The 27,481-nt window shown below is 41.4% G+C and overlaps 1 protein-coding gene across 2 annotated transcripts in view; it reads left to right on the forward strand.

The window, feature by feature from the left end:
- Positions 1-535: 535 nt before the first annotated feature.
- The window catches only part of PAK2 (p21 (RAC1) activated kinase 2), a 50,378-nt gene continuing 23,432 nt past the window's right edge, over positions 536-27,481 (forward strand). The window contains exons 1-2 of one of the 2 annotated variants that reach the window (XM_068953895.1): positions 536-595; positions 25,662-25,872. In XM_068953895.1, the coding sequence (XP_068809996.1) occupies positions 25,686-25,872 (187 nt within the window). In that variant the 5' untranslated portion in view covers positions 536-595; positions 25,662-25,685. Of the gene's footprint in view, positions 596-2,799; positions 2,947-25,661; positions 25,873-27,481 lie in introns of those variants that run through there. The other variant, XM_068953894.1, reaches the window with a different exon arrangement.

The raw sequence follows: 27,481 nt of genomic DNA on the forward strand, positions 1-27,481 counted from the left end.
GCCACATTCGGTACGCTTCCTTCTTCTGTTGGAGTTTGGCCAGGAGTTCCTTGCTCAGCCACGCAGGTCTCCTGCCCGCTTTGCTGGACTTCTTCCTCAGAGGGATGCACCGGTCTTGAGCTTGGAGGAGGTGATGCTTGAGCATCAAATGAAGTATTGGGGAAATAATGCCAAATTTCAAAGAAAAAGCCAGAAGATAGAAGAGAGGTGTGAGTTTAAAAGACGTCCTTGTCCTTTATTTTGTCTTGAGGGTGTTTGCTTTTGTCAGCTGTGGGGATGTGCAGAGACTGCCTCTGATCGCCTCACTCCTGGCGGTGACGCTACTGAAGCAGCGTTAATTTGCTCTATAGGGAACCGCGTCCAGGGCCTGTAGAGCCGCCGCTGCCGGAGGTAGCGCCGCTGCCTCCGGCGCCATCTTGGGCCGCTTGCCCCAGACTACGCGTCCCGTGAGGCCCCGCGCGCCGAAGCGCCGCCGCGCGGCCTGCCGGGAGTTGGAGTCGGCGTGCGGCGGCGCCCCGCCCCTGCCCGCCCTCGCGGGCTGTGGCCGCGCGTGGCGGTTCCGCTTCCCCCTCCGGCTCCTGCCGCCGCCGCCTCGGTGGGTCCCGCCGCCGCCATTGCAGGAGGCGCCGTGTGGCGGCCGCGCCCCGTCCGCCCCGCCGCCCCCTCTCGCCCCCGCCGGGCCGTCTGCAGAGGCGGCAGGCGCTGCCGCCATCCCGGTGAGTGCCGCGGCGGCGGCCCGCTCCCACCTGCCGCCGCGTCGCCGCGCCTTCCGCCCTTTGTGGCCTCCTGCGCGGCCGCGGGCCTCTGGCGGGCCCGGGCGCGCCGTCTCGGCCGGGCCGCCGCCCGCCCTGCCCGCCGGCCGCCGTGGGGGGTGCGCGGGTCGCGGCGGGGCCAGCTCGGCCGGGCCGTGGCACCGGGCTGCGCCGCGGGAAGCCGCGGTGGCGCCGCGGGCGCCGGCCTGCGCCGAGCGCGCTGCCCCGGGGGGCTGGCCGCGCCCGCGGCGGCGATGCGCTGGCGGGAGGCGCAGCGGGGGCGCTGCCCGGGGGAAACGGGGCGGCGAGCTGGCGAGGAGAGAGGCCGCCTGGTCGTTTGGTGATCCGGAGGAGCTGTGGTGCGCTCGCCGCCGTTGCCGCGCGGCGGTGGCTGGCCGGAAAGCGGTGCCTGATGTTGCTGTAATGCTGATTTGCCCTCTGTGGGCCAGTACTGCGGGAACTCAGCAGGCGCTTTCTGAAGCCCAAGGGTCACCTCCATCCTCTGTCCCCTGCCGCCCCCCTCCCGACACGTCCCTTTCTGCCTCAGGGCTGGGCGCGGTGGTGGCACCCCCAGAGCAAAGAGCAGTCTGTCCCGAGGAAAACAGTACACCCTTCACAACAGCCTTCGTTGTTGTCAGATCGCTTAAAGTGGGGGGAAAATTAGCGTCAATGTATCTGTGAAAAACTCTTAAAGAAAAATCTGTACAAGTACGGAAATGTAGTGCAGAGAGCTTTTGGTCACATGCTTTCCTACAGTGAGTGAAGGAATCCGAGTACTGCAGCAGGTTATGAATCTTTCTTTGGAGCTGCTGTGATACCCTTTTTATACTAGACCGTAATGTAACTGCTACTCTTTGTGTGCTCTTCTGTTTGTTTTTTCTCTTTGCTGTGTTTTCTGTTTAGTTTTTGTTAGTGCGTTTTGCCTTCCGTTCTGTCCGTGCTGCCTGCCCGACAACAGTAGATGTCTAATGGTAGGCTGATCAGGGAATTGGGAAAAAAAATTTGGTTTAGCCTGAGCTCAGGGACTGGTGTGTACAAGCAACTGCCGGAAGGTTTGTCTGGGAGCAGACAGTTAATCAGCTAGCTTTCAAAGAGCAATACTGCACTTTGCCTGTAGCCAAAATAAATCCATTTACATGCTGTCTTATGGTAAGTGAAAGCAGGCCAGATATTGCAGCATTTTTATTAATAATCCTCATTATTTTGGAGGTATTGCAATAACTGGGATAGTAAGCACAATGACTGGGATAGTAAGCACAATTTGAGCATGGAATTTTGTGTCTTTTTTGTTTTTTATCTTCTTGCTCCTGCCTTTCTCCATTTTTCTCTTTCTTTATGTCTCTCTCTCTCTCTCTCTCCTCTCTCTCTCTCTCTCTTTTTTTTTTTTTTTAAAGATAGGCTTGCTCTTGGGCTTTTCAGTATGGTGCAGCCTTCACAATGTGAGCCCTGAAGTGGTATGTGGCTAAAAATCAGGGGACTGAGTACTTTGTGGTTCGGTTTCTCCGTTTAGGAGATGGAATTAATTTAATGCACAAAGATACTGTAGAGGCAGACTTACAAATATCCGTACATAACCAAGTGTGCTGTACCAGTTTTATGCCACCATAGGACTAAGAAATTAGTCATTTTATTATTGCAGACTAATAGACTGAAATAGGAGCAGTGTAGAAATGTAAAAATGTAAAGCCTTTGCATGATGAGATTTTGAGGAGAATCTTCAAGATCACAGGAGCACTTCAAAACAACTCGCCAAGTAATGCTTTAGATGAAGGAAAGGCCTATGACGGTGGGGGTATATTTCCATTCTTGGGGTAGAACAAAAATATTTTTGAAAGCATAGTGCAGATTCTCTGTATTGTCTAAGTTGCATGTGGGATTTGACTCTGCTTTATGTAGACATAGTTATTCAAAAAAAATGTTGGGCTAGGAAATGGTCAATAATACAAACGTTTTCAGCTGCTGTCTAGATATTTTGCATGTTTTAGCTGAGGGCAAAGTGTTTCAGTGGATCAGAGGTGCATGTGCTCTGAGTTGTTTTATAGGACGTTGTCAGGATCTCATTCACTGGGATGAAATTTATGCCAGCTTAACCTGAAAGTTTGGCCAATTGGGGGAGTTTTTCTGAGGCACCTGTTACTGTTTCCTGTCTGGAATAGCTGCTGGAGTAGATGGATGGATGCTTTGACCATGTATGGTAGGTCTAATCTGCTTACTTTAAAATGTGTCTTAAAAAAATCATGCACACTTGCATTGTTTAAATTAGCGTTTCAGTTATGTTTGAAAGGAAAAATTATCAAGCAACTTCATTTTCTAAATAACTTTAGGATAAATGTTAAAGGCTTTGATGCTGTTAATTTCGTTCTTTTGATATCAAATGTGAAAAGCAGCAGGAATCTGAATATAGGTCTCTGTTTTACTAGTAACAGCTACCTCCATTTCAGAATTCTCTTATCTGTCTTTTTTTTCCCCCTCCACCTTTCACATGTCTGTGCGGTAGCCACAGTTGGGAAAATAGTTAATTTGTTTTGGAAACAAGTCCTAGTTATAGAGACAGTGTTCTAAATGACTGGGGCCAGTGATAACTTGAGCAAAGCTCTGGTGACAGAGAGTTGAGCTCTAGCAGAAAGCTTTGAGAGTGAGTTGTCTTAAGAAAACATTGAGGAGGAAAAGAAGGGGCTAGGGGAGGCATAGTGGTGGGAAGAACAAGAAGACGGAGAGGTCTTGAGCAGCTGGGCATGATGCAGTCAAGCCAAGCTGCCTACTTAGCTCAGCTGTCTGAAAATGCAGCTTCCTTAACTTTTCACGTTTCAAGTGTCTGTTTAATGAAAACAGTTTCTACAAATGAGGTTTTGTAAAAATGAATTATATATTTTTATTAAGTTGTGGTTAGGTAAGTTTGATTTTATAATTGAGACACACTCCTGGAAAATGATAGCTTTGGATCAGTTTTTAGCTGATCAGAAAATAGATTACTTTCAAGCTTTATTAATTATTGATGTAATAATATCAAATACTAAGATTTGTAGTGGGTTATTGTAGGGACATAACTGACACATACAGGATCGTGTTACTACTGATGGTTTGAACAGGATGCAAACAAATTGTCCAAAGAAGGCAGTGGTAGAACCCTTCTGTAACTTGTTCTAGAAACTTAATTCCTGTGATGAATTCTACCGCTCAGCAAGCAGAGACGCTCGCTTGGATTAGAAGAGAAATTCAGAAAAAATGCTGGATGCTCAATTTTTACTTTTCTGAGGAAGCAGCTTCTTCTTAAATCAATTCAAATTTGATTATCTGTCTGAAAATGTTGAGAGCTTTGTTACTGCGGTGTAGTCTTGGAAGTGTTTCTGTACCTGCTATGGAAGTAGCAGTAATTGGACATACCTTTACAGTTAAGTTTTGCACTGCAAACACTGAAATTGCCACTGAAATTAGTTAAAGATAACTAATCAGTCCAAGTACTTGAGTGCCAGGCTGAACTACTAGGTTGGGTCTCAGAAACAGTATAGTCCTCTTAATGCCACACTTGGCCCAGTGCTGTATTCCTTCTGCCTCCTAGCAAGGTTAATTTGGCTAGGGAAGAACCATGGTGGATCTTCTGCGAATTTGACTATTTGCTGGGTTTTCCATTATGCCAGGTCAGTGTTTTTTCCAGCCTTCAGGCATGGCAAGGCCTTAGGGCAAGGCCTGCGGTTTGAGGTGGACAAGCAGGGAGTGCATATGTGTGTACATGGGTGCGGGTGCAAGGGGAAACCTTGGGTTCTGACAAGATGTGGGAGTAGCAGTGCTTGTGCGAGGAGAGCATTAAGCACTGGATGGGGAAGAGAAAAAGAGCCTAGGGTGCTTGTGTTGTGGTGAAGCGTAAGAAATTTCTGGGCAAGGTGCTAGTTTTTGAAGGCAGGACAATGCAGCTCATGTGCTTTAGCAAGGAAATGCTACAGCATTCCCTGAAGGCCTAAGGATCCTTAGTGTGCATTGGTATTTAGAATTAGGATGTCTTGAGGTTGCTAGGTTGTAAGATTTTTTTCAAAAACTCTTACTTGCATTTTAATACAGGTAGTAAGAGATACTGGATTTTTTGATATGAGAATATCAGATCAGCTGGTGAACTCACTAATTAGGGACCAGACTGTTATATGTAAATAGAGCTCACCATTTATATTCAAGCCTTATGCTGCTCAAGGTTTCTGGGATCTTGAAGCATGATTTCATATCAAGTCATGTTTTAGTTTAGTTGGAAACTAATATGCAGTTCAGTACTTGTATTTTGACTGACATAGTGGACAGTGTCTGCCACTGAAACACTGATTTTTTGGTCCCGCTCTGTATCTAACTTGCACATAATTTATGTAAATCATTCCTTCTCTTTTCCCAGCTAGGAACTAGAATTAATCAGGTTTTGAAAATGTCTCACCTGATGGGCAGACGGAGGTAGGAACGTGGGCATACCTTTCAGTTAAGTACAGTATTGGTAGTGCCGTACTTGCCTTCCTGAACTTTGGGGAAGGGAGAGGTTTCTTGGATACCTGCTAGAGATATCTTTGTGGGTCTTGGCTGGGAACTTCATTTTTTTTTATCCTGGCTCCTGGCAAGTAGTTATCTGATGTGAAGCTTTACCTTCTGTTGCTCTTGAAGGAGACGTTTCCTGTCTCAGAATTGCATCTGGAGAGTTCTGCCTTGTACTAAATTGTTTTTGCTCTGTGCTCTTCCTTCAGAGATTGGCTGGTCTGGGGAGGAAGGTCAGGCGCTTTCTCCAGGCAGCTGTTATCTTAGTTCCCCTTCTCTGAGTAGATGTAGTACTGCATTTCCAGAAAGTAGTAGTGTACACATTACCACTCTCTCTCCATAAGCTTGTGAACAAGCCTCAAAATTGACAAGAGTTTCATTTCTGATGTTTGGCTAAATTTCGAGTGATTACTAGCGCTCTTGGACCCACTATCTGTGAATATACAGAAGGAATTCTTATGCATTGGTTCAGCTTTTGAAAGGCTAAGGTTACTGTATATTGAAATGCTGCAGAAATTGGTGAGACTTTTTCCAGGCAAGACAAGTGGGTTTTGAAACTGTCAGGTTGATATATCTGACTTTTATTTGTGAATTTCAAAACGCTTTGCTTCAGCGGCTAGCTATATGCCTCAACTGCTAGTGATGCACTGGTATGTAAAACTGCTTTAATGAACACTCCTTGCTATGGGGATATAATATTGGATGCTTTGTAGCAGAGATCTGGAGCTTTACCCTAGAGATCTCGAGGCTAGTTTTGGGGTTGGTGTGATGACTGAGGATGGCAAGCAAAGAAGAAAACAGACTCTGTTGAGGAGAAAAAAGTAAGTAGTCTTTGGCTATTAAATTTGTTCATGAGCATCTCTACGTTGTCAGCTTTGAGGGAGACATCTCTGCTGCAATGTGAAAAGATAGGTTTTGCATAAAAATAATATATTACCTTGGCAAATTTCCATCACTGTTCCTGTCAAAAATTTCAATTATTATTTAGGCCTGGATCAGCAGGGGTCCTGTGGTCAAATACCTAAATTTCCTTTTGTCCTCTAGTTGACCAGTGCAGAACCTGGTGGCTCGTTTCTAATCACAAGTTTGCCCAGAGTTGCATACTTAAACTGCATGGCTTCGTTTGTTACTGAAATACCAAATGTTGCCTTGGAAGATAAGTGGTTATCTGTTGCCAGCAACTGTGCTTTATTTGAATCTTGAGTCAGAGTTGTTCTCTCTGCTAATTAGCAAAAATCACTGCCTATCCCTACAGGAGGTACTTTGATAAGATAGATTCTACTACCTTCTAATTATGTAGGTTCATTTCCAAGAAAAGCAGCTGTAGGAAGGAGCCAACATGTTAGGACAGCTGTGAGTATGATTTAAAAGTTGTGTACTGTATTAATGAAGGGATTTAGCATATTGTGAACCAGAAGCAGGACAGCTGGCAGGTGTATTAAGGGATGGGAATACACTAAAAAGTCTTTCCAATACAACTTCTACTTTTCTCTGAAGTTTTCTACTCCCTGTTCAGGTGATGGTGCTGGATGTTTGACTCATCATGTACCCACAAGAATTTACAACTGTCAGTGTTCGCATGCTTTCCCATAGCTTCTTTAAATGAATGAAGTTAGAATTTTAGCCACTAGTGTGGGGTTTATTTTGGAAACAAGTGTAGTGCTTTTTTACTCTAAGTTATATTCTTCTTTTACAATCTTTCTAGAACTGCTAACAGGAACACCTGTTGGATAAGAGAAAAAAGGCTGTTTCTGGAAGATCTTTGTAAAATTAGCCTTGAATGTTAAAGCTCTTTCTCCTTGGAAAGGTCTGATAAAATGAGAACTTGGAAGAATTTATGACAATATCTTTCTCCTAAGCCTGTCTGCTGCAAAATGCCATCCTCTCTAAAGAGGTCTTACGGCGATTTAAGCTTCACCTGTCCTGAGGTCAGGCAAGAGCTGGCTAGGCAGTTTCCTGTGGAAATAGCTCATTGGAAAAGGCTGAATTGAAAGCACTGTTTACCTTGTGTATTACCTGATTAAAAAAAAACAAAGAGTTGGAAATAAGCTTTGTTAATGTTTTAAAATGAGTAGTTTTTAAAATGTCAGGATATTACCTAAAGGGTAAAAGGAAAAAATTAAAAACTTAAACACGGAAGTTAATAAAACATTCTAACTTAACCTTTGACCTGACTAGGAATTAGAAGATAATGAATTAAAATTTTCTGACACTTTTTGCCATGATTCAAGATACGAGAATCAAGGACAAACAAGATGATGAGAAGAGCATCTCTGGAATTTGGAGGTCATGGAAAGGATCTCCCTCTTCTGATATGGACAGATCACATCAGTTTGTCAGCACTGAAGTGCCAGTTGTGCTAACTGAAGTGCCAGTTGTGCTAACTGAAGTGCCAGTAGTGAGTGCTCTTTGAAGGTACTGGAGGAGAAAGGACCAACAAGGGAGAACAGTCTCTGTAGAGAGTCCCAGCTGTGTGTCTGTAAGGCCTTTTAGGCTAATTCACACAAACATGGTACACACCAAGACAGTTTTCCCACCACTATGCTTGCATGTATCTGTATGCAGGGAGCATGCAGAAAAAAGGTTCCTAGTTCAACACCGTTGCCTTGATGGCATAAAAAGAGGCGACTTGCAGTTCTTTGGCAGTTCTTATGTAGCTTGGGAATACAGAATATAGTAAAAGGGCTAGGTGTCAGCTTAAGCAGCTCCAAACGTTTGGATTTTAGTTAAGTCTTTTTCCAAATCTGAGTGATCTCCCCTGGCCCAAAACAGTTGTTTTTACCCGTTCCCATGTAATAATACTGGGGCTTCCCCGAGTCTGTCGTGATCTGGATCAGAGAACTGAATTGACAGAAGACTAATAACTGATTTTAAACTTGGCTTGGAACTTTTATTTAGTGATCTGACGCTGACGGCACAATTTAAAAGAGCTGGAAAGTTGTATCTCTAGCTTTATACTCTTTCAGACACTTTCACATGTGTTTCTGAGCTTTTGAGAATGTTATTTCAGTCTGCAGATCAGGCATAAAATGAACAAACTGATGTTAAGTTGTAGACCTCTTCACAAAATATCACGATTGTTTGCTATGACGTGGAAAGTTCTAATGTTAAATTATTATTACTTTGAAAGTGCTCTTTATTAATGTGTGAAATACTAGCTGTCATTATTTCAAAAAAAAAAAAGTGACATCTTTGATTTTTAGAGTTGGGACACTATCACAGCGTATCACTTCTGCTTGTTCCCTTGCTTCTTCTACTCCAAGGTGCAAGTTAAGTTCAGGAGTTTCGAAAATATTTAGCAATAAGAACAGTTAAGTTCAATCTGGATGATAAGGCTTTTTGATATCAATGTCCAGACTTACCACTGAGGGTCAGAAGTAATTCTTTGTGGTAAAGAGAGTCCTAACTGTTGCAATCAGGCAATTTGTGCGAGTACCTCTATCTGATTTTCACTTTTGTCATGCTGTAAAGTATATGGCAAAACAGTGGGATGAAGACCTTGTCACAGTAACTAAGGTACATGTTGACATAGCACTGGTGACCCATTGCTTTTATGAGTGCTCATTTTGCTTTCTAGCCCTTCTAGATGTATTTTTAAGGGTTTTATATATATGGTATAGTAGTACTGTGCATTTTCTTGTTTTTTTTCTTGAGAATTGATGCTGAAAGTTTTAGATATAAGATTATTTTTCTAGGTAGCTGATGTAAATGGCATATAAAAATTCAGAGCAGTTCAGTTTGGAGGCTTTCTACACAAGCAGATTGGAGCGTTCTATTTTTCAGCTTTGGTGTCATCTTTCTTTAATAATTATTTCATTGTAAAATATTTTATTTTTGAGACGAATAATTCTCCCTCTTGGCTTGTTAGGCATTCTCTAGAAAGTCTCTTTTTTTGCAGCGGCAGCAAATGGTCTCATCTTTGGTAAAATTTACTAGAGTATTACTCATGTGGAAGAAGTTAAAACATCTTGTAAAATTATATGATAGCACATCTGCAGCAGTATTGCAGAGCTTGGAGCATCCAAAGTAATACAATTTTCTATTTTATTTTATTTTTTAAGAAACTAAAAGAGAAAGGGAGAAGGATAAACTGTAAGAATGGAGGTTGAGTGAAAATACCAAGATGAAAGGGTTTTAAAATAGATTTGGTTTAATTGAAGGTCTTAATGGGTTTATTTTTCTGGAAAAACAAAATCTGCATTAACTCTTTAACTTTTTTTTTTTCATTCTCTCACTGCTTTTGAGAGATCAATGTCAGCAATGTGTCTGACATTGACTTTTGTCATGTTATGCTTTCCCATGACATGTTCTGCTGTTTTATTGGGCATTGCCCTTGCCCTGGTATTGAGAATCTTTGGAAGTATTTTTCTACCAAATCTTACTTGGCTAAGTGACTGTTAACAGTTCTACTTTGCTGCTTTATTACACCCAAAGCCCGTGGCCCAAAGTGAGTTAGTCAGCTTCTAAATTTATGATAAAGCCTTACCTGGAGAAGTCTGTTTCAGGGATCTTAGTCAAAGAATGACTAAGAAACTGAATATAGATCAAACTGTTGTTTGGCTGCTGAATTAGCTTTCTCTTCTCTGACCTTTAGTATTTTTGTCACTTTGTCAAATATCTTATTGGTAATCATGAATTTAGTTGTTCCTTTCTCTTCTCTGTACCTAGTTTAAGAAATAAAAGGTATCATCACTGTTTTATTTCTGGTTTCATGAGTTATGCACACATGCGTGTACATACTGGGTCAACAGCGGAAAATGGACCACTTTCCCAAGAGCAGTGTGGGGATAGACTGGTGGCAAGTGACTGCTCAAACTGATATTTTGTGGACTTTCTCTTTGTTACCAAGTTTGATAGAGATCTTTATCTCTACTTAACTATTTTGAAAGAGCTTACTGAAATTCTTTTCCTGTTTTCTTAACAGAATTGAAAGAACCTGAGAGAATTTTCCCTTAGATGACAAGCTCTTAGAAAGTAGACCACTTCTAGAGGCATTATATTATGCATTACATTATTTTATATTGTTACTATAGATTTTTGAGGACAATCTTTTGTATTTTTTTTTTTTTGTGTATGTGAATTTTCATAGTCACAGAACTTGTCAGCCTTCAGTGCTTATTTGTTGCAACAGAAATGTTTTATGCCCTGGTTCATACGTTCAGACTGACTAGTAGCATCTAATAGTATTTTAGATTAAACAAAACAAAACAACAAAAAAGGAAGAATTGGAAGGTGAAAAATGGCTGTGCTGGCTCAGAGCATCAGCCTCTCTAGCCCAGTATGCTGACTCAAGTCTCTTCTTAGCTAGTATCAGCTGTGGTATCTGTTGTTATCGCCCTCATTGTGGGGACCCTATTAAATGACTTTTTGCAGCTGGGATGTGGCCCAGGACTTGCTTCAGCAACTTTCTGCAGTACTCTTCCATTGTAGTGCGTACAGATGAAGGAGTGTGGGAGCAAAACAATCACGTAGTGATGCTTCCCTGATATATTCTCCATCTTTCTGTGATTTAGGGCTTAGATAGCACCCAAGATTAAAGTAGTTCTCTAATGCAAGTCTTATATTCATTGCACAGCATGCGAGCTGTCAATCTCTTAATTTTTTTTAATTGTTATGATATATCCCTTGCAGTGAAATTAGAGTTCCTCAGATAAGTGAAGTACCTCTTATGTCTATTAGAAAAGAGCAGATGGCTTTAATTTCTTATTGGGATAGTATGTGTGTATGTGAGGACCTCAGGGAGGGAAGTTTCCAACTCATGGATGATTTTTTGGGAATTTTTGAGGGCAGTCATTAGTCATTGAGGTCCATTTATGTGAAGCCAGTCTCATCCTCACAGGCATCTTCAGCTTCTTTATAATTAAACAACTGTTACTGGAGGCAAGACAATAAGGTAGATTCGGAGTTGAGAACTGCATCCTTTTCACGTGTAAATGCCTAAGCCTCACAAAAATGCGTTTTCAAAAACTTTACTCTTGCTCTGTAACTTTTCACTGAAACTTTATCATTCTCCTCTTAAGAATTTCATTCATTCTGTATTGAACTGATACGTAATTATAATATGTGGAGCTGGTAGGGCTACTTAATTTTAAACTTCTCCAAGTGCTGTCCTGCTGAGACCCTGTTCTCTTTTTTTAGTAACGTTTGGCCTGAAGTTTGTTTACATTGTGTCTCTCCCTTGGGCTATGTTATTTTCAAGTTCCTTTTAAGATAGGCTAGTTCCAAGATAGAAATAAGGATTCATTATCTGTTGGCCATGTTATAAATTCTCTCATCATTTTTGTTAGTGTGTTCTGGTTCTACTGTGTTTGGGAAGACCTGGCCAAAGGTCTTCACTTGTCAGTTTGCTAACTGCTTCCGATTCTTGGTCTGCTGGGGTGTTCTGTAATGATGACAACCCTTTTCTGTCTTTCTATTTCAAGCAAAATAAAATGATCTGTTTTACGTTTCCTTCCTTCTCCCCCCCCAAGAGAAACAAAAAGCTCAAAACACTAGTGAGTTTGCTAAACAGTTCTGTATTCTTGCCCAGATAGTCCAGCCCTTACTAGCTTAACTGTGATTGCTGAAATGTTAATAGAATAAAAACACCAAGGAACCACTTTTGAATAATGAGTCTGATAGGATCACATTTACAATTGCTTAACGTCTTCTGTAAATTGTTAGGCAACATGATAGATAGGTGCCCAAAGACTACTTGTTACCGGCGATACGTAGAACTTCGGCGCAGTGTTTAGTCTCTCACGTTTTGAACTAAATTTACTTTGTCTTGGCTTCCAATATACCCCTTCTGTGATTAAACTCCTGTCATAATTTGTAAGTAGATTTCTTAAGGTCTTTTGTAGCTTCCCAGATTCAATATTCTGTTTTGTCACCTGTTTAAATATTATTTTAACTTGATTGCTTAATTTGGAAGCTCTCCTGCTTCACAGAGTGCTAGTTACCCTGTTCTGTTGTAATTTTCACTGTAGTTGCGTGTATAAACTTGGCAGGTGTTTTCTTCATTTTGCATTTTTATTTTGAAAAATCATTTCGTTCTTGAGCTGTAATGAATTCTATTTTTGTGTTCCTGATGCTGCAGCCCTCTTGTATAAACAGCATTTGACTGTTAGAGATGATCTGCATCTGCTTCTCTACCGTCAATGCAGGGACAAAATACTAACTTCTCCTGTGAAGTGTGATAACATTGAGTGTTAAGTTTTATTGTAATATTTTGAAAATTTGATAAATTTGACTGCTTATGATTGGTTTTCAAATCATTGCACACTTATGTAATTGTCCTTAAATTATGACACATTTTTAGCTTTTTTTGGCTGAGTGTTTTTATATTGCTTTGTAACTTGGATCCTCTGCGCAGCCAGTTCTAGTTGGTTTGGATTAGTTTCTTTAGCATTTATCTAAAATCTATTTATAGGTATGAAGAGAGAGAGTAGTTTCACCACTAAAAGAAAAACTTGAAAAATTAATTAAACCCCTCCCCCCTTCTTTCTGGCATTCAGTTTTTTGAATGCAAAGTGATGAACATGGCATTCTTCAGGTGAAAGAACTAGTGTTTTTTTTTGAAAAAACTAGTGTTTTGATTCCCTAAAAGACGTTCAAGAACATTTGTCCAAATTTCAGGGATTTGTTGCATTAAATCATAGAATACTGTGTTGCTGCTACGTGTGCATAATCTTTAAAAGTAATTTTAAAATAGAAAGAGTTAGCAGCATGCAAGGGAAACATGGACTGGAGTATGGGAAGGGAAAATGACTACTGGAGTGTAAGTACTGAAGAGCAATTTATAGAGCCAGTTTGTTAGCTCACTTTTTCTTGTTTTGTGTATTATAGTCTGCTGTTCCTCTGTTAATGAACAAAGGTCTTTTCTATTGACATGTCTGAAATTTTATATGCATGAAGAACTTAAAAATCCATGTTGGTTTGAGATGTGACAGCTACAGTTTGTGCTTTCTGTAGTCTTGATGTTTGAAGTAATTGGAAAGGATGGGCTATGACGTTGTGCCAATGACTGTAGCGTCTAATTGTATGTCCCATCATGTGATCTTTACCTCTGTTAGTGGAGTTAAATATGCTAGGAGCAATAGGTTAACTGATAATTGCGCATCTGTACAGTTTGTTACCTCAAATACTTGGCCAAAAATAGCTTTCCCAGCTAGTGGCAGGTGAATTTCTCTTGCGCAGAAATGCGATGCTGCGGCGAACACTTCTTGCATAGGAATTTGAGTGTATGAAGATGTCACTGCGTTTATCTGTTGTGGTGCGAACCTAGGAGAAATGATGTTTAATTTTCTCTGTGGTGCTGCTGGAACATGCGCAGGAGATGAATTGTGTCCACCTGAGGCCTTTATTTATTTTTTTAAAAGGCCTACTGTCATGCCCCAGTGCTTTTCAGATTTAAAGATCCCAAGCGTGATTTCTTCTAGGCAGTGCTGTTCATCGGTGAATTCATATTCTGTGTGAATATGAAGAACTAAGCTTCTACTCCTGGGACTTTGGGAACTTAAAGCAAACTAGTGGACCATTACAAATTGTTGTAAATCTCGGGGTGGTAACTCTGTACTGCCAGCCGTTGGTGCACGCAGTGGTTGGGAAAGTTAGTTTAGAAGAGACGGAACTTACCATTATGCCATTTTATTCCAGGCTAGCACTGTTTCACAGTGCTGCAAGAAGAGTCAAGAGTTTTTCCCCTGGGACTGCAGAGCTGAGGTAAAGCTGCTTATGCTAACTGCAGTTTAATCCAACCTTGGCCAACCCCTGGAGAGAAACGAAGAACTCTATTCTTAGTGTATATGAAAAAGATGGTATTTCTGGAGGGAGTTATTTCTCTCTTCATTTCCCTAATATATTTCCCCTATTATTCCTTTCTTCCTTAAGTGACGTTTGACAGCTGTGTTAGAGTGATAGGATAGTGATGGATCCCTAAAGGATGCGTTCTTCCTTTTTTTTTTTTTTTTTTTTTTTTTTTAAACCTTCCTGGTGCACGCTCAATGTTTCTTCTCTTTCTGGTTAGTCTCAGGCTGCTAATTTGCGGGGGTAAGCCATATCCTTGCCAAGGGTCTTACTGTTGTCCAATAATAATTTGGGAGGTTAGAAAAGACTTTGTTTTCTAATGTCTTCTAAGGGTGACTGCTCTATATGACACCAGTAGGCTGATGTTTTTAGAGATGTGTCGTTATACTGAGTGGTGATTGTACTAGGTGTAAAACTGCTATAAAGGCTATCAGAAATATAAAAATATACCAAGTGGTGTAGGTAACAAGTGCATGGTAGAATACCCTTTATTCAAATGACTTTTACTCTGGAATGCATGATCTTTCACTGCCTGAAAATGCTAGGTTTAAGTAAGAGAGAAGCTCAAGGATGAGACAAAGGCTTGATTTTTTTTTTTCCTGTAAACTTTTCCTACTTTTGATTTTCCCCATTTTTCTTTGATCTTAGAAAACCTTTGCTCATTAAAAAAAATGGTTCAAATGTGTTTTCTACTTAATGAAATATTATGAGTAAGCATGAACACCTTGAATCACAGATTTGCATGGGATGTATATGCTGCAGGCTGTCTTTTCTTCCTTTAGTTTAGTCGTCTTAGGTTTTTAAGCTGGTAGAGCAGAGGTAAGTAGTTTCCTTGTTGAGGACTGAATAGGCTTTTCACACACCTTTGAGTTCATGTTATCATTATGCAGCGCTGCACAATGGTTCGTTGAAGAAAAACTGTGGCTGTGGGCTATATGAAATGAAGTGTGGCCTGAATTCAGCCAGTAGGCGATGACTACCCAGCCCTGCAGCAGAGAACGGAAATTGATACCGCTTGATTTAATTTCTTTTTATGAAGCAGAAATTAGAATTCAGGTGCTGAGAGTTGATTGTCGTTCGTAGTTTAAAGGAGAAAAAGTGAAGCTGTATCACAAGACTTGCACTATCTTGCAAAGCAGTGTATCATGAATTTGCTTGAATTTTCTGTGGCACAGTAGACTCTTACCAGGACTCTTGAACATCCTGTCTTCAGTCTGTGCCTCTTTTGATTTTAATTAAGTTAATATAGTTTAGTATTTGATAATATCTTTAAATCTGTTACCATCTTTTTCAATCACAAAACATAATTGATAATTAAGCAATTATTTCCCCCTTCCACTAAAAAAAGTTAAAAATTGAAAATTTGTGAGAAAAAATTGTCCTTACCAAGGAATGCGCTCACTGCTGTTTGTTTTTAGCTACATATACAGACTTTTTGTTGAGCTGCCAGTTTGGTAGGCTGCCAAAATCTTAGTAGTGTAATCTCTTCTGCTTATCTTTTATTAATAAATTATAGCAAAGTTGTACTTTATTGTTCCTGCAATGAGAAGTGAAGATATCTTAAGTTGTAAGGACTGAGGGGTGAAGAAGTAACAGGCCTCATACACTCGTTTGTCAGCTGCCTTCTCTTGAAAACAAGAAGGTGATGCCTACCACTGGTAGCTTATTAGAATAACCGGATCTATTTTTATGTCTAATATGTCATTTTAGCAGACTGCTTGTTTTTAGTGCAAGACTTTGCACATCTACTAAGTGCCTTCAGAAGTAAATAGCTGAATTGCTTTAAGTTGCAAAGTATTTTGGCATTGGGTTTGAAGAATGTTCTTTAGAAGGATCTGCCAAAGCCTTAGTAACCCTTTCAAATGCCCCACTAGTAGAATATTTGTCTTCTGTAGTTTGGTCCACAGTAAGCACGTCTCATTACAGCTTTGGAGAGACACTTTCTTCTTCTGTACAAAAAAGCTTGGAGCTAGCTTCCTGTTCTTTGCCTTCTGCTTTTGTACGTTATTTCTTCTGCTTTGACTAACCTTTTTTTTTAACTGCCGCCTTCACTTGATAATTAAATGCCAGCTGTTTTTCTCTGCGCTATGTTTTTTACGTCTGAGTTAGCAAAAATCATAAGGAATTTGAGGGATCTGAAAATAAGATGGAAAGAATTTACCTGGGTATGTTGTCATGCGTATCACTTAGTCTGATTTTGCAAAATATTAAGGTTCTCCTATACTATCTGTAGAGTATGAATATGTGTTGCCTTTGTTGCATATAGCAGTAAAGGGTAGGTAGCAAGAAAGAGCCTATTTACAGACTCGATGTTTATATTTTAAATGCTTGATGGTGCTTGTGGCTGTTAATTTTGCAAAAAAGCCTCGGGCAATTTATCTGTTCTGTTAGTGAGTAGGCCTTGACAGGCAGTTAGATTGGTTAATTGGTGTCCTTGTATGTATCTTAATGAAAAATTAGTATTTGAGGTATTCAGGTTTCTTTTTCTGTTTTTTATCTGTTTTCTCAGTTACAGTTTGAAGGGGTATCTTGCTCAGTTGTGCTTGCAAGTTAGAGATCTGTGCTTGGTTGGAGTCTCATAGGTTAGTCTATTTTCCTCTTCCATCCCCCTTTCTATAAAGGGAAGTTAAAGAAAAATAACTGTCAACTTTTGTGGGTATGTGGTTTGGCATTGATGAAATACCTATTTTATATGGGACCATCTAAAGCTGAAAAGAGATGTTTCAACAAGTCCCATGGAGATAGGTGTCTCTCTTTTTAGAGTGTGCAAGATTGGCAAGCTTTATGTTGTATTAGAGCATCTGCGCATAGTTTTAATAAACATAGGTGGTACACATTACCCTTTTTGGCTCTTAGTGGATATTATCAAGGTTTTCTTGTACTTGCTTTTGCGTAAGTCCTCTTTTGGTGGGCTGGAGATCTGAGAAGACTGCATTTGCCAAGTCTGAAAGAAAGTAATTCTCTGTCTGTCACCGATTTTTTTTTTCTTCAATTTTTCTGAACTGAAGAGATAAGTATTCTTAATCTTAATCTGTGAAGGTAGTCTCTTATTGTTTCAGAAAACTCCTTTTTGGATCAGATGAAATCTCATGGAGCTGAGTGCTTTGACTTGGGAAGCAAACCATCAAAAAAGATTTGTTTTGCTTTCTGTGGATAAGGCTGTCAGAGATTTGTTTGATCTGTGAATTTTTCTGCAGTGATGAAATCATTGCAAATTGATTAGCTGCTGAACTAACATGCTGTTAGGGGCAGGAAGTGAGCTGTGGCTAGGTAGCACAGCCTGAATAAAAACTTGTCAGAAAGCTGCTTTCAGCTAATCCCTGAGAGGAAGTGAGCTATAATCAGTACTAAGTGAGCTAATCACAGGAAATCTATTGCTCAATGGGAGTCTTAAAAGAGTGGGGGAAGGCATGAAAGAAAAATACCCATGCAGATACTTCATTCTGCTTTTGTACTCAAAAATCTATTTGGCCTAAGAAAATTGAATATCTGATAAAATGACCAGGCCTCCAGTCTCCATATAAGAATTGCATGACATAGATATCTGGTGTTTTTGAAGGTCTGTTTGCCTTTTCCTCTTGTTCTTCTGGAATAAACAAGAATCAAGTCTCATCTCCTTCAGGAAGATGTTTTTTCAGAAATTAAAAGGTGGTGATGGGGAGCCTGAGGTCAAGCTAGCAATCAAAATTCCCGGGGACATGGGTCAGTATACTGAGAATGAGTCTCCAGACATTTTCAACAAGTATTTTTATGATACAAACTAAGAGTAGAACATGGCTTTCTTAATCTCTCATTATGCCAGTTTTTCTCATTAGGCAGTCCTGCAGTTGGACTTTGGGAGGTCACCTGTCACAACTGAGCTCTTTTATTATTTTTTAAATTCATCGACTTTCTTATTTTGACATCTTCTGCCTTGCATATTTATTTGTGAGGCATCTCTTGCGCTCCTCTGCTCTGGATCTGGCTGTCCCGGATGCTGCTTTTTGTGTGTGGCAGATGTTGCCAACAGCACCCTGTAAGGCTCTACAGGAAGACAGCAGATGACAGCCGCAGTGTTGATTGCTGTAAGGATAACTTTCTTTTCTCAACCCTTGAGCGCTTGGCTAGAGCAGGGACAGGGAAATACACTTACCATCAAGGCTTTTCTAACTGAAGTTCTTGCTTTTTTGCTTTCCAGCATTGTGTATGCTATGTCCCTGGCTCGGATGATCTACAGTTTTCCTTGAACCGTTTCACGTGATGTCCCACCAAAGTCCTGCAGCTTTAGCGGTGCATTTAAAATTGTGATTTCAAAAGCCAAGTGGTTATGTTTCTTAACGCAGCATTAGACTGAAATCAGTTACTTCTGCTTTTTGCTCAGCCCTGCAAAAGAGACTTTAAATTTGGCATTTGCCTTGCTCCTTCTGTGTTACATTGCTGATAATAAATTGGTTGAGTAATTTTTAGCTGTATGAAACAGAACTGAGTTCGGTTTGCAGCTCCAGGAGTCTCTTGTCAGAGCGTACAAACATGGATTGGATTTGATTTACTTCACCGATAGCAGAGTTTTTGCTCCTCAAAGATCCACTGCTTAAGTGGCAGTGTAAAGCCAAGGATATCTTGTGCCAGGAATTGGCATTTACATGCATGTTATCAAACAGCCCTGAGTTTGATACGTTTTCTTTTGTGAGCAGTAATTCAGTCAATTTCTTTTGCATCAAATGCTACACATCGAAATATAGATGTGGCCCAGAGTACCCAAATACATTAATTTGAAATTACATCTTAAAAATACAAAATTTGAACTTGTAATGATATGAGAACTTTCTACTCCAGCTGTTTCATTTGAAATATGGCACCGTCGTCTTATTCTCACTCAGGGCCTTATGATACTACGCGACAGATTAAGACTAACACGGAGGTATGCATAATGCATATTTAAAATATAATCTGTCAAAGTACCAGTGCTCTAGGAAAAAATGTGAATGAGCAGTAAAACGGACAGGAAAATGCTTGTCCTCTATTTCATTGTTATTTCCCTTCAGGCATTCTGAAAACAAGTTTGAGGGGAAAACGTTTGTCCTTTATTAGAAGTGAGAGGAGCTAAATAACAAGGCTATGACAGAGAGGGCCCCCGTGGCAGAGCCTGCTGCAGCATGAGTGCCTGCTTCAGCTGGAGGGGGAGCGCGCAGCAGCCCTGATAACCCAGCACGAGAGAGGCTGCGAGAGCCAGGAGCAGTACCAGCGCTGTACTTCAGTAGTTCTTCAGGAACCAACCTACTTTATGCTCACATCGGGGGAAATTAAAAACCAAACCAAACCAAACCTTCCCCCCCCCCCCCCAAACAAGTCACAGCTGGAGGGTTTGCACTAATGTGCTGCAGTGGCATAGGCTTATCAGCTTTCTGAAAATGCTGCCTGATTCTCCCTTTGCCTTCCTTCCAGCTTTTACTTGTTCTCAGTGTTACGGTTATGGGTATTTTCCCATGACTAGCAGTGCCAGCAACTACCGTCTCTCTTTTGTTGTGTGGGAACGCCATAGGTTATCAACACTCTTTTCTTCCCCAAAAGGAAGGAAGCTAGCTAGCAGCAGAACTGGCTCCCGTCACATCACTGTAAAAATGAAACTGTGAATCAGTTATTGCTGATCTGGTCTGTGAGGAAGATGGGTTAAGCTACACATGTGGCTTCTCTGCTTTTCTTGCTTCAGCCTCCCTGAACAAAGGCAGGAGCAGGGGAAGAGTTGCATTTCTGAAGAAGCTGTCTTGAAGTCTTGCACTGTTCGTGCTGGGTAATTTAAGAGATCACAGCGCCCAGCTGGCTACTTGCTACCTCTTGGTAGCAGGAGAGGGAGCACATTTGCTCTTCAGCTGCTGCAGTTCATGTTACGATGATATCTAAGACCGCAGAGGATGAAGAGGATGCTTCCGCTTTCGCTGCCTCCGGGCAGGGCAAGAAACCTTTGTCAGAAGGATGAGGGGGCAGCTATTGCATGCCGTGGCGTAAACTACTAGTGACAAGTATTGAGAATCAGTCTTCCCGTTACCAGCTTTAGTTGCAGTGATAATGTTTTGGAGAGTACGTAGCAAAACTGTCGGAAGAAAAGTTTTTAGTTCTTTTGGAGTCTGTTTTGTTACAGTAGTGGGTTCCAGAACTGTCCTGCCATAGGAATGAGTCAGTGCAGAGACTGTAGTAAGTATTGTGTGCAGGCTTATGGCTTGTCTCTGGTTCATTCCATTGCTTTCTAATTAAGCAAATTAAAATTAAATTTACTATGACTAGTGATTGGCAGGGGAAGGCTGTTATATATTTGAAATCCACTGATATTATTGGTATTATGTTAATTGGCTAAGGTGAATCCCTTTACACTGATTATGTCCTCTGACATATGAAACCTTTGTTTTTTTCTGTCCTCTTTCTGCCAGATTTAGCATACTTGTAGGAGGCTATGCAACGTTAGGTTAACGGTTTTAGTAAATGTCCTGCAACCAAAAGTAAAAAAGAAAATGCATCTACTTCTGTCAGGGAAACATGAACTTGGCCTCATCTTTGCTACTATTGCACTCTTTTACAGGTGCTGGAAAAAATTAAATTCCATCAGTTCTTGCAATTTCGTGTGCAAGCTGTGATTGGGCAAGCCAGGCAAATATATGGTGGTGTGAGAGTGGTTAGGTTGAGCTCTTGTTAAATGCAGCAGACTCCTTTGCCTATCTATGGGAGTGAAAGAGCAGAAAAGGAGCTGCAGGATGTATTTGCATATTTGCACTCTCCTGCCTGCCTCCCTGCCTGCCTCCCTGCCTGCCTCCCTGCCTGCCTCCCTGCCTGCCTCCCTGCCTGCCTCCCTGCCTGCCTCCCTGCCTGCCTCCCTGCCTGCCTCCCTGCCTGCCTCCCTGCCTGCCTCCCTCCCCTCATTGCACCTAGTGCCAAACCTCTGCAGCAATTTCAAAGGCACTTCCTGAGTCTGTGGAAACTTTCCCTGTATAATGAAGACAGGATAAGAATAAGGAGAGGGGAACTGTGCCTTTCTTCAGCGCTCAGATATTGGAAGGAAACTAGCCATTTGGATTTAAACCTATGCTACAGAATGATTGGTTTTAACTTCTGGTGATGACTGTAGGATCAAACCTTTTTTTTTTTTTTTTTTTTTAAATGAACTGATCTGTGTTGTGAATAGCACTATTGTAATTTCTTTAAACTTGGAACTCAAAGCTGTTGTTTCTTCTGCGCATTGAAATGGTCCTTTGTGCAAAATAAAAATTTTCGAATGTAGAAGTTCACTTGAACCAGTCTTTGAAATGATTACATGGAAACTATAATGCTTTATGTTATTAAATAAATCTCTCTTATCAAGTTTTTTAGCAAAACTGAGATTTCTTTTTTTTTTGGTACTAAACCACACATTTAATGAGCGTGAAGGATTTATGCATGACTGCAAATGACTGAGTCAGCATTAACATCCCACCTGAGTGCCTGGCACAGCTCTTTCTACCATCGCAATCTGCCCAATCCATCAGCCCCTGCAGCTTGTCTTCCCCTTGGTCCCTACATTCCCACTTGAGATTGTTTTCCTCTTCAGTGCTCCTGGTACCTGTTTCCCACAAGGTCAAGGATATTTTTGAACACTTGAAAACTAAACAGCCAATCAAGATTGCAGCTCGTGAGGATTCTGCACATAATACTGTTTTGCCCTTTTTTGAAGTGCCTTATTTTCTTACTGGGTAGATGAATTTTGACTTTCTGTATGCTTTCTTCTTCAGCTTACTGCTTTACAATTTCTTCTCTTGAAAATACGAAGCTATCAGGAATAATTCTGTTCAGATCAAGGAGCTGTAATGCAGAACTTGCGAACAGCTGGCATGAACTGCTTGGGCTACTGAAAAAATCTGGAATTTTTACTGTAATGAGAATTTTGCTTAAAATGTGTAAATGAAAGTGTAATAAATGTTTTGTAAAATTAGCAAGCTAAATGCAAGTTTTAGCATTGTTCATTTAGATGACTGGCCTCAGTTGTCAGTCAGATGACTGGTGTCAGTACCAATCTGTTCTGGTCCAGTTTAGGACACAAGTTGTTTATCTTTACATCCTGCTGTTGCAAATATCAGGTGGCTCAAAGAAGTGAATATATGGAGGAAATAATAAGGAGGAAATAAATTTACTCCTGATGCTTTTGTAGTGTATCATTTTGGTGTTAAAGTTCCGTGGTTTGCTGCTTAACTGCTGTGCGTTATTTAGTCATCTGTTTGTATTTCTTTGTTAGAAGTAGTGCTTCCTTTTAAATGTCTATTCCCATTTGGATAATTAAAGACCCCTTACCCTACTCTTCTCTCAGATTTGATTAAAATGAGGAAAAGGGATTACTGTCCTCTGTACTGCCATCACTCCATGCCTGGCTTCAGAGCTATGCATCAGTCAACCCAAACCCTCATTACTGTTCTTTTCTCTCTGTGCCCTGTTCATAGTTAGTTCTAAACAATAGGCCTCTTGAATATTCTATATCTGATTTGGTAGCTTAGACTATAAAGAAATTTAAATGTCTCAAACGGGAGGAACAGGCTTTGTGAAAACAATGTGTATTGTAAAGAGAGCAACTGGAATTAAAATCCCTCTGGGTAGGCTTCTCAGACCTGTTGTTAAATTTCAGGGCTCTTAATTTTTTCCCCATATTGTAGTTTAGGTGCTGGAAAATACAGAAGATTCTGCAGATAACTTGTAACATCTGAAAGAATAATCAGGAAGCACATTTGAAAGAATGTTGGAAGGTAGAAATCACGTCCTAATCTGCCACTGCACCACACAATCACGGAACAGCTGAGGTTGGAAGGGACCTCTGGAGATCATCTAGTCTAACCCCCCTGCTCCAGCAGGGTCCTCTAGAGCACGTTGCACAGGATACTGTCCAGATGGGTTTTGAATATCTCCAGGGAAGGAGACTCCACTACCTCTCTGGGCAACCTCTTCCAGTGCTCTGTCACCTTCACAGGAAACAAGTTTTTCCTCACGTTCAGACAGAACTGCCTGTGGTTCAGTTTGTGCCCGTTGCCTCTTGTCCTGTCACTGGGCACCACGGAGAAGAGTATGGCCCCATCCTCTCGACACCTTCCCTTCAGATACTTGTACACACTGATCAGTTCCCCCCTCAGCCTTCTCTTCTCCAGGCTAAAGAGGCCCAGCTCTTGCAGTCTTTCTTCCTAGGAGAGGTGCTCCAGCCCTCTAATCATCTTGGTAGCCCTCCGCTGGACTCTTTGCAGTAGGGCCATGTCTCTCTTGGACTGGGGAGCCCAGAACTGGACACAGGACTCCAGGTGAGGCCTCGCCAGGGCTGAGGAGAGGGGCAGGATCACCTCCCTCCACCTGCTGGCAACACTCTGCCTAAGGCACCCCAGCATACCATTGGCCTTCTCGGCCACAAGGGCACACTGCTGGATCACGCGTAACCTGTTGTCCACCAGCACTCCCAGGTCCTTCTCTGCAGAGCTGCTTTCCAGCAGGTCCACCCCCAGCCTGTCCTGCTGCCTGGGATTAGTCCTCCCGAGGTGCAGGAGCCTGCCCTTGCCTGTGTTGACCTTCAGGAGGTTCCTCTCCGCCCAACTCTCCAGCCTGTCCAGGTCCCTCTGCATGGCAGCACAGTCTTCTGGTGTGTCAGCCACTCTAGTATCATCAGCAAACTTGCTGAGGGTGCACTCTGTGCCTTCCTCCAGGTCAGTGATGAAGACATTGAACAAGACTGGACCCAGTACTGACCCCTGGGGGATGCCGCTAGCTACGGGCCTCCAAATAGACTCTGTGCCACTGACCACAACCCTCTGAGCTCTGCCATCCAGCCAGTTCTCAATGCACCTCATCGTCCACTCATCTAGCCCACACTTCCTGAGTTTACCTAGGAGGATGTGATGGGAGACAGCGTCCAAAGCCTTGCTGAAGTCACCCCTGTCACCCCTGCTGACACGTTCAAACGTTGCAGGCCTATTTATTGCTCTGCCATCAGGAAAAGGGCCCAGCAACAGATTTGTCTTGGTAGGTGTTACGCACCATTGTCAGCTGTTCCACATCAGTGTCTAAGCAAATGGGGTAATAGCACACGTCTAGTTCATAGTTACGCTGCTGCAGCCTTGCTTCATGCTCTTTGCTCTCTTAAATTGTTAGTATGGAAACAATATACTTTCTTGGGCAGTTATGGTGGTAATTCATTTTAATGTTTTTCGAGTGTCATGCCATGAAACTCTTCTGCTGCTTGAATTCAGGCTACTCATCTGCTTCCTTTTTCCTAGTTGGGATTTGGCAATATTTGTTCTCCAGTGCGATGATAAGGAATGGCAGTCCACCTCTTTGTAATTCTTCTGCGAAGACTATGCTGTGAAAGGTGCACATGTTGCACAGAGACATTATGCGGTGCAATATTTATACTTTGGAAATAAGGTGTGCTTGATAGTGTATTGCACTGTCTTATCCCAATATTTTAAAAGGCATTACAAATGATTGCTCCAGTGGTGTAGCTGAGACAGGCATGTGTTTTGGGACTGTGTGGGACAGCTGACAAACACCAGTAGGCTATTCATTTCCAGAAGTGCCGTGAGAAACAGAGGAAATAGGCATAAGAGATCTGTGTTGATCCCTGTTCCAAAGGGATATCTCATTGTTTCAGTAAATCGAGGAGTGAGGGGCATACTTATTTTCCAGCTGTCAGCAAAGGGTGATTTCTGTAAATCTTTCGTCATGTTATTTACTCTGTTGCAGAGGGCTGCCTGCTTCGTGGTGATCAGAGATGATAAATCTCCAAGATATGGGGATGGAGGAAAGGCCAGTGCAGACTTTTTGAAATGTGGGATGTGTCATGCTGATGCTCTTTGTGCTGTATTTTTAATGTTGTTCAGGATTTCTCTCTCATGGAATGATTTTTTTGTTAGGAGCTTTTAAAGAGGATTGTGATGATAGTATATTCTCTTTTTAGAAATAGAGAAACGGTGACACAAAGTGGTAAGAGTGATGCAGGTCCTCATTCAGAACTGCAGTGCATCCAATAGATCCTAATCCCATGTTTTTTTATGTAGGCTGCATGAATTGAGTAGAGAGATTCTCAGTACTACTTAGTGTTGACAGTATGTTGAACTACGTCTTCCAAATATAAGCTGTTCTTCCCTCCCTAAAATCTTGTCTTATAAATGGCAAGAAGAGAAACATCTAAAGCCTTTAAAAGTATTTGAAAGAACACAAAGCCCTTTGAGCTAGAACTACCCTTAAAAGAAGTTGTCCTTGTATCCTTACGAGTGCTGACCCTTGCACTTAACGCAACCTTTATGTGAGCAGATAGTGAACCAGGTCTCAGAATCGGTCCAGACTATACCTGGCTATTCTTCATGGCTGGATTAATTTAATTACTGGATGAGTTTGTCAGTTCATTCCACAAATGAATGGGTGGCACAGAAGTAAGAGCGAGAAGCCAGAAGGGAGGGGAGGAAGGGACTGCTTCCTTCAGAGGTGATGTTAATGTTTGCCAGTCTAGTGCTTACTAAGTTCTGTAGTGTTGAATGCACACCTAGAGTAAATGCGTCCTCTTTCCCCTTTTGGCCAGCAGAAGAAATGCTACATTTCTATATTCCATGCTCTGATCCTATGTTTAAACAAGTTTTTCTATTTCAGTGCTTTCACTAGCTATTGAGAATCATGTCTGACAACGGAGAACTGGAAGACAAGCCACCAGCTCCTCCTGTCCGGATGAGCAGCACTATCTTTAGTTCAGGGGTCAAAGATCAGCTGTCTGCCAACCACAGCTTGAAACCCCTGCCCTCTGTACCAGAAGAGAGAAAACCTAGGAGTAAAATCATCTCCATATTCTCTGGCACTGAAAAAGGTAAGATGCCTAAGTTTTCCACTGTTACGACCTGTATTCCTTTACTCTTCCTGTAAGTTTTGATAGTGCTTGAGACATTTGAGTTCATAATTTGCACTTCAGGTTCCTGGAGTTTTGTTATAATCTTTCCAAATGTGGGAGATGAGAGGACATGCTGAAGGTTTGGTACCTGTGTTTAGTGAGCTGAGACATTCTTTTCTGTTTACCACTGGGATGCACGAAGATGGCAATGCAAAGGACAAATTGAATAGCTCGTTGAGGAAAACCTCTGTCTACTGCTTCTCATGTTTGCTGCCCCGTTTAAAGCTCTAGTAATGCACTTCTGTACACACCTAATAAATATTTCTGATTCCTGGGTATCATTTACCATTTTGCTACACTAAATGCAGGTTTCCGGTTTGAACTGAGCATCAAGCTGATTTGGAAGTTACTTCATACTGATGACTGATTTATATGGTACCTTTAGAATTAAAAGAGAGTAGAGAAATAGTGGGAGGTTGCAGTTTGCATGAAGGGGAACCAAGAAAAATAAAGTTCTTGTATTGAGGTCAGATTTGTGTAACTGCACTGCTAAGGTTAATTGCTGGTGGGGAAAAGTTCTTGATTGTTATATAAACAATGATTATTAATGAGAAAAATTTACTGTAAAGAAACTAGACTGTATCTGTGCTTTGTTTTTTCCCTCTTTTCTGTATGGTGAATATATGTACCGTACAGGAGGCCTGATCCTCATTCTCCAGGATGTGTATATTCCCATGAAGAACAAAATAGTGCGTAGAAAATCTAACATCTGGTAGGGTGAAACTGTGGGGAGAGTTATTAGCCTGACCTTAAAATGCCATGCATTTTATCTGTCTATACCAGTTACCATTTTTGTGATTAATATAAAGTTGTATTCCTAACAGAAATTAATACCAAATATTAACACACATTGACATCATGTATTTTTTGGACTAGTTCTGAAGATGTTGCACATTTAATTGTTGAGTGTCCCCTGTCTCCCTTTTTGGACATCGCTTTTGCTATGAATGTAGGAACCATGGTGTTGAGTTACAGCAATAGCGATGGTGGTCTCTTTTCTGGAGTGGGAAGAAGCATTAAGGAGAGACGTCTTAAAAGAAAATGTGCGAAGTTACTACACGTTGATGGTGACAAACTGAGACCTGAGGCCTCTGAGCTTTGTGAAGGCAGTGAATCCCAGTGCTGTTCGTTTTAACAGCTGGATTTAGTGCTGTCTGTCTAGAGCAGGTTCTAGCTTAGCCCTTCAATACCACAGAAATTGGTTTTTTTGTTACGTAGTTTATCATGGGAGTAAACACCTGGAAATTGTTGTGGTGAGAGCTATAAGAAAATCTGGTGGAAGAGTCAAGTCCCTCCATCTTCTAAATGGGAGAATGGATTATTTGTGTGCCTAATTTAGGAGCTAGCATGTTGCTTGTAATTGTGCTGTTTCCTAGATGGGACATCAGGACTTTTGTAACTCTTTTTTTCAGACAGGCTATAATGAAGTAGAATGTAAAAGCAAAGTGAAAGAAGGTCTTCGTTGCTCTGAATAAGTGATACTGGGTAAGGCTTGCTTGTGCTGTGAAACATGATTGTGCAGAAGCAT

Source organism: Struthio camelus, chromosome 9, assembly GCF_040807025.1.
Source record: "Struthio camelus isolate bStrCam1 chromosome 9, bStrCam1.hap1, whole genome shotgun sequence".
NCBI lineage: Eukaryota > Metazoa > Chordata > Aves > Struthioniformes > Struthionidae > Struthio > Struthio camelus.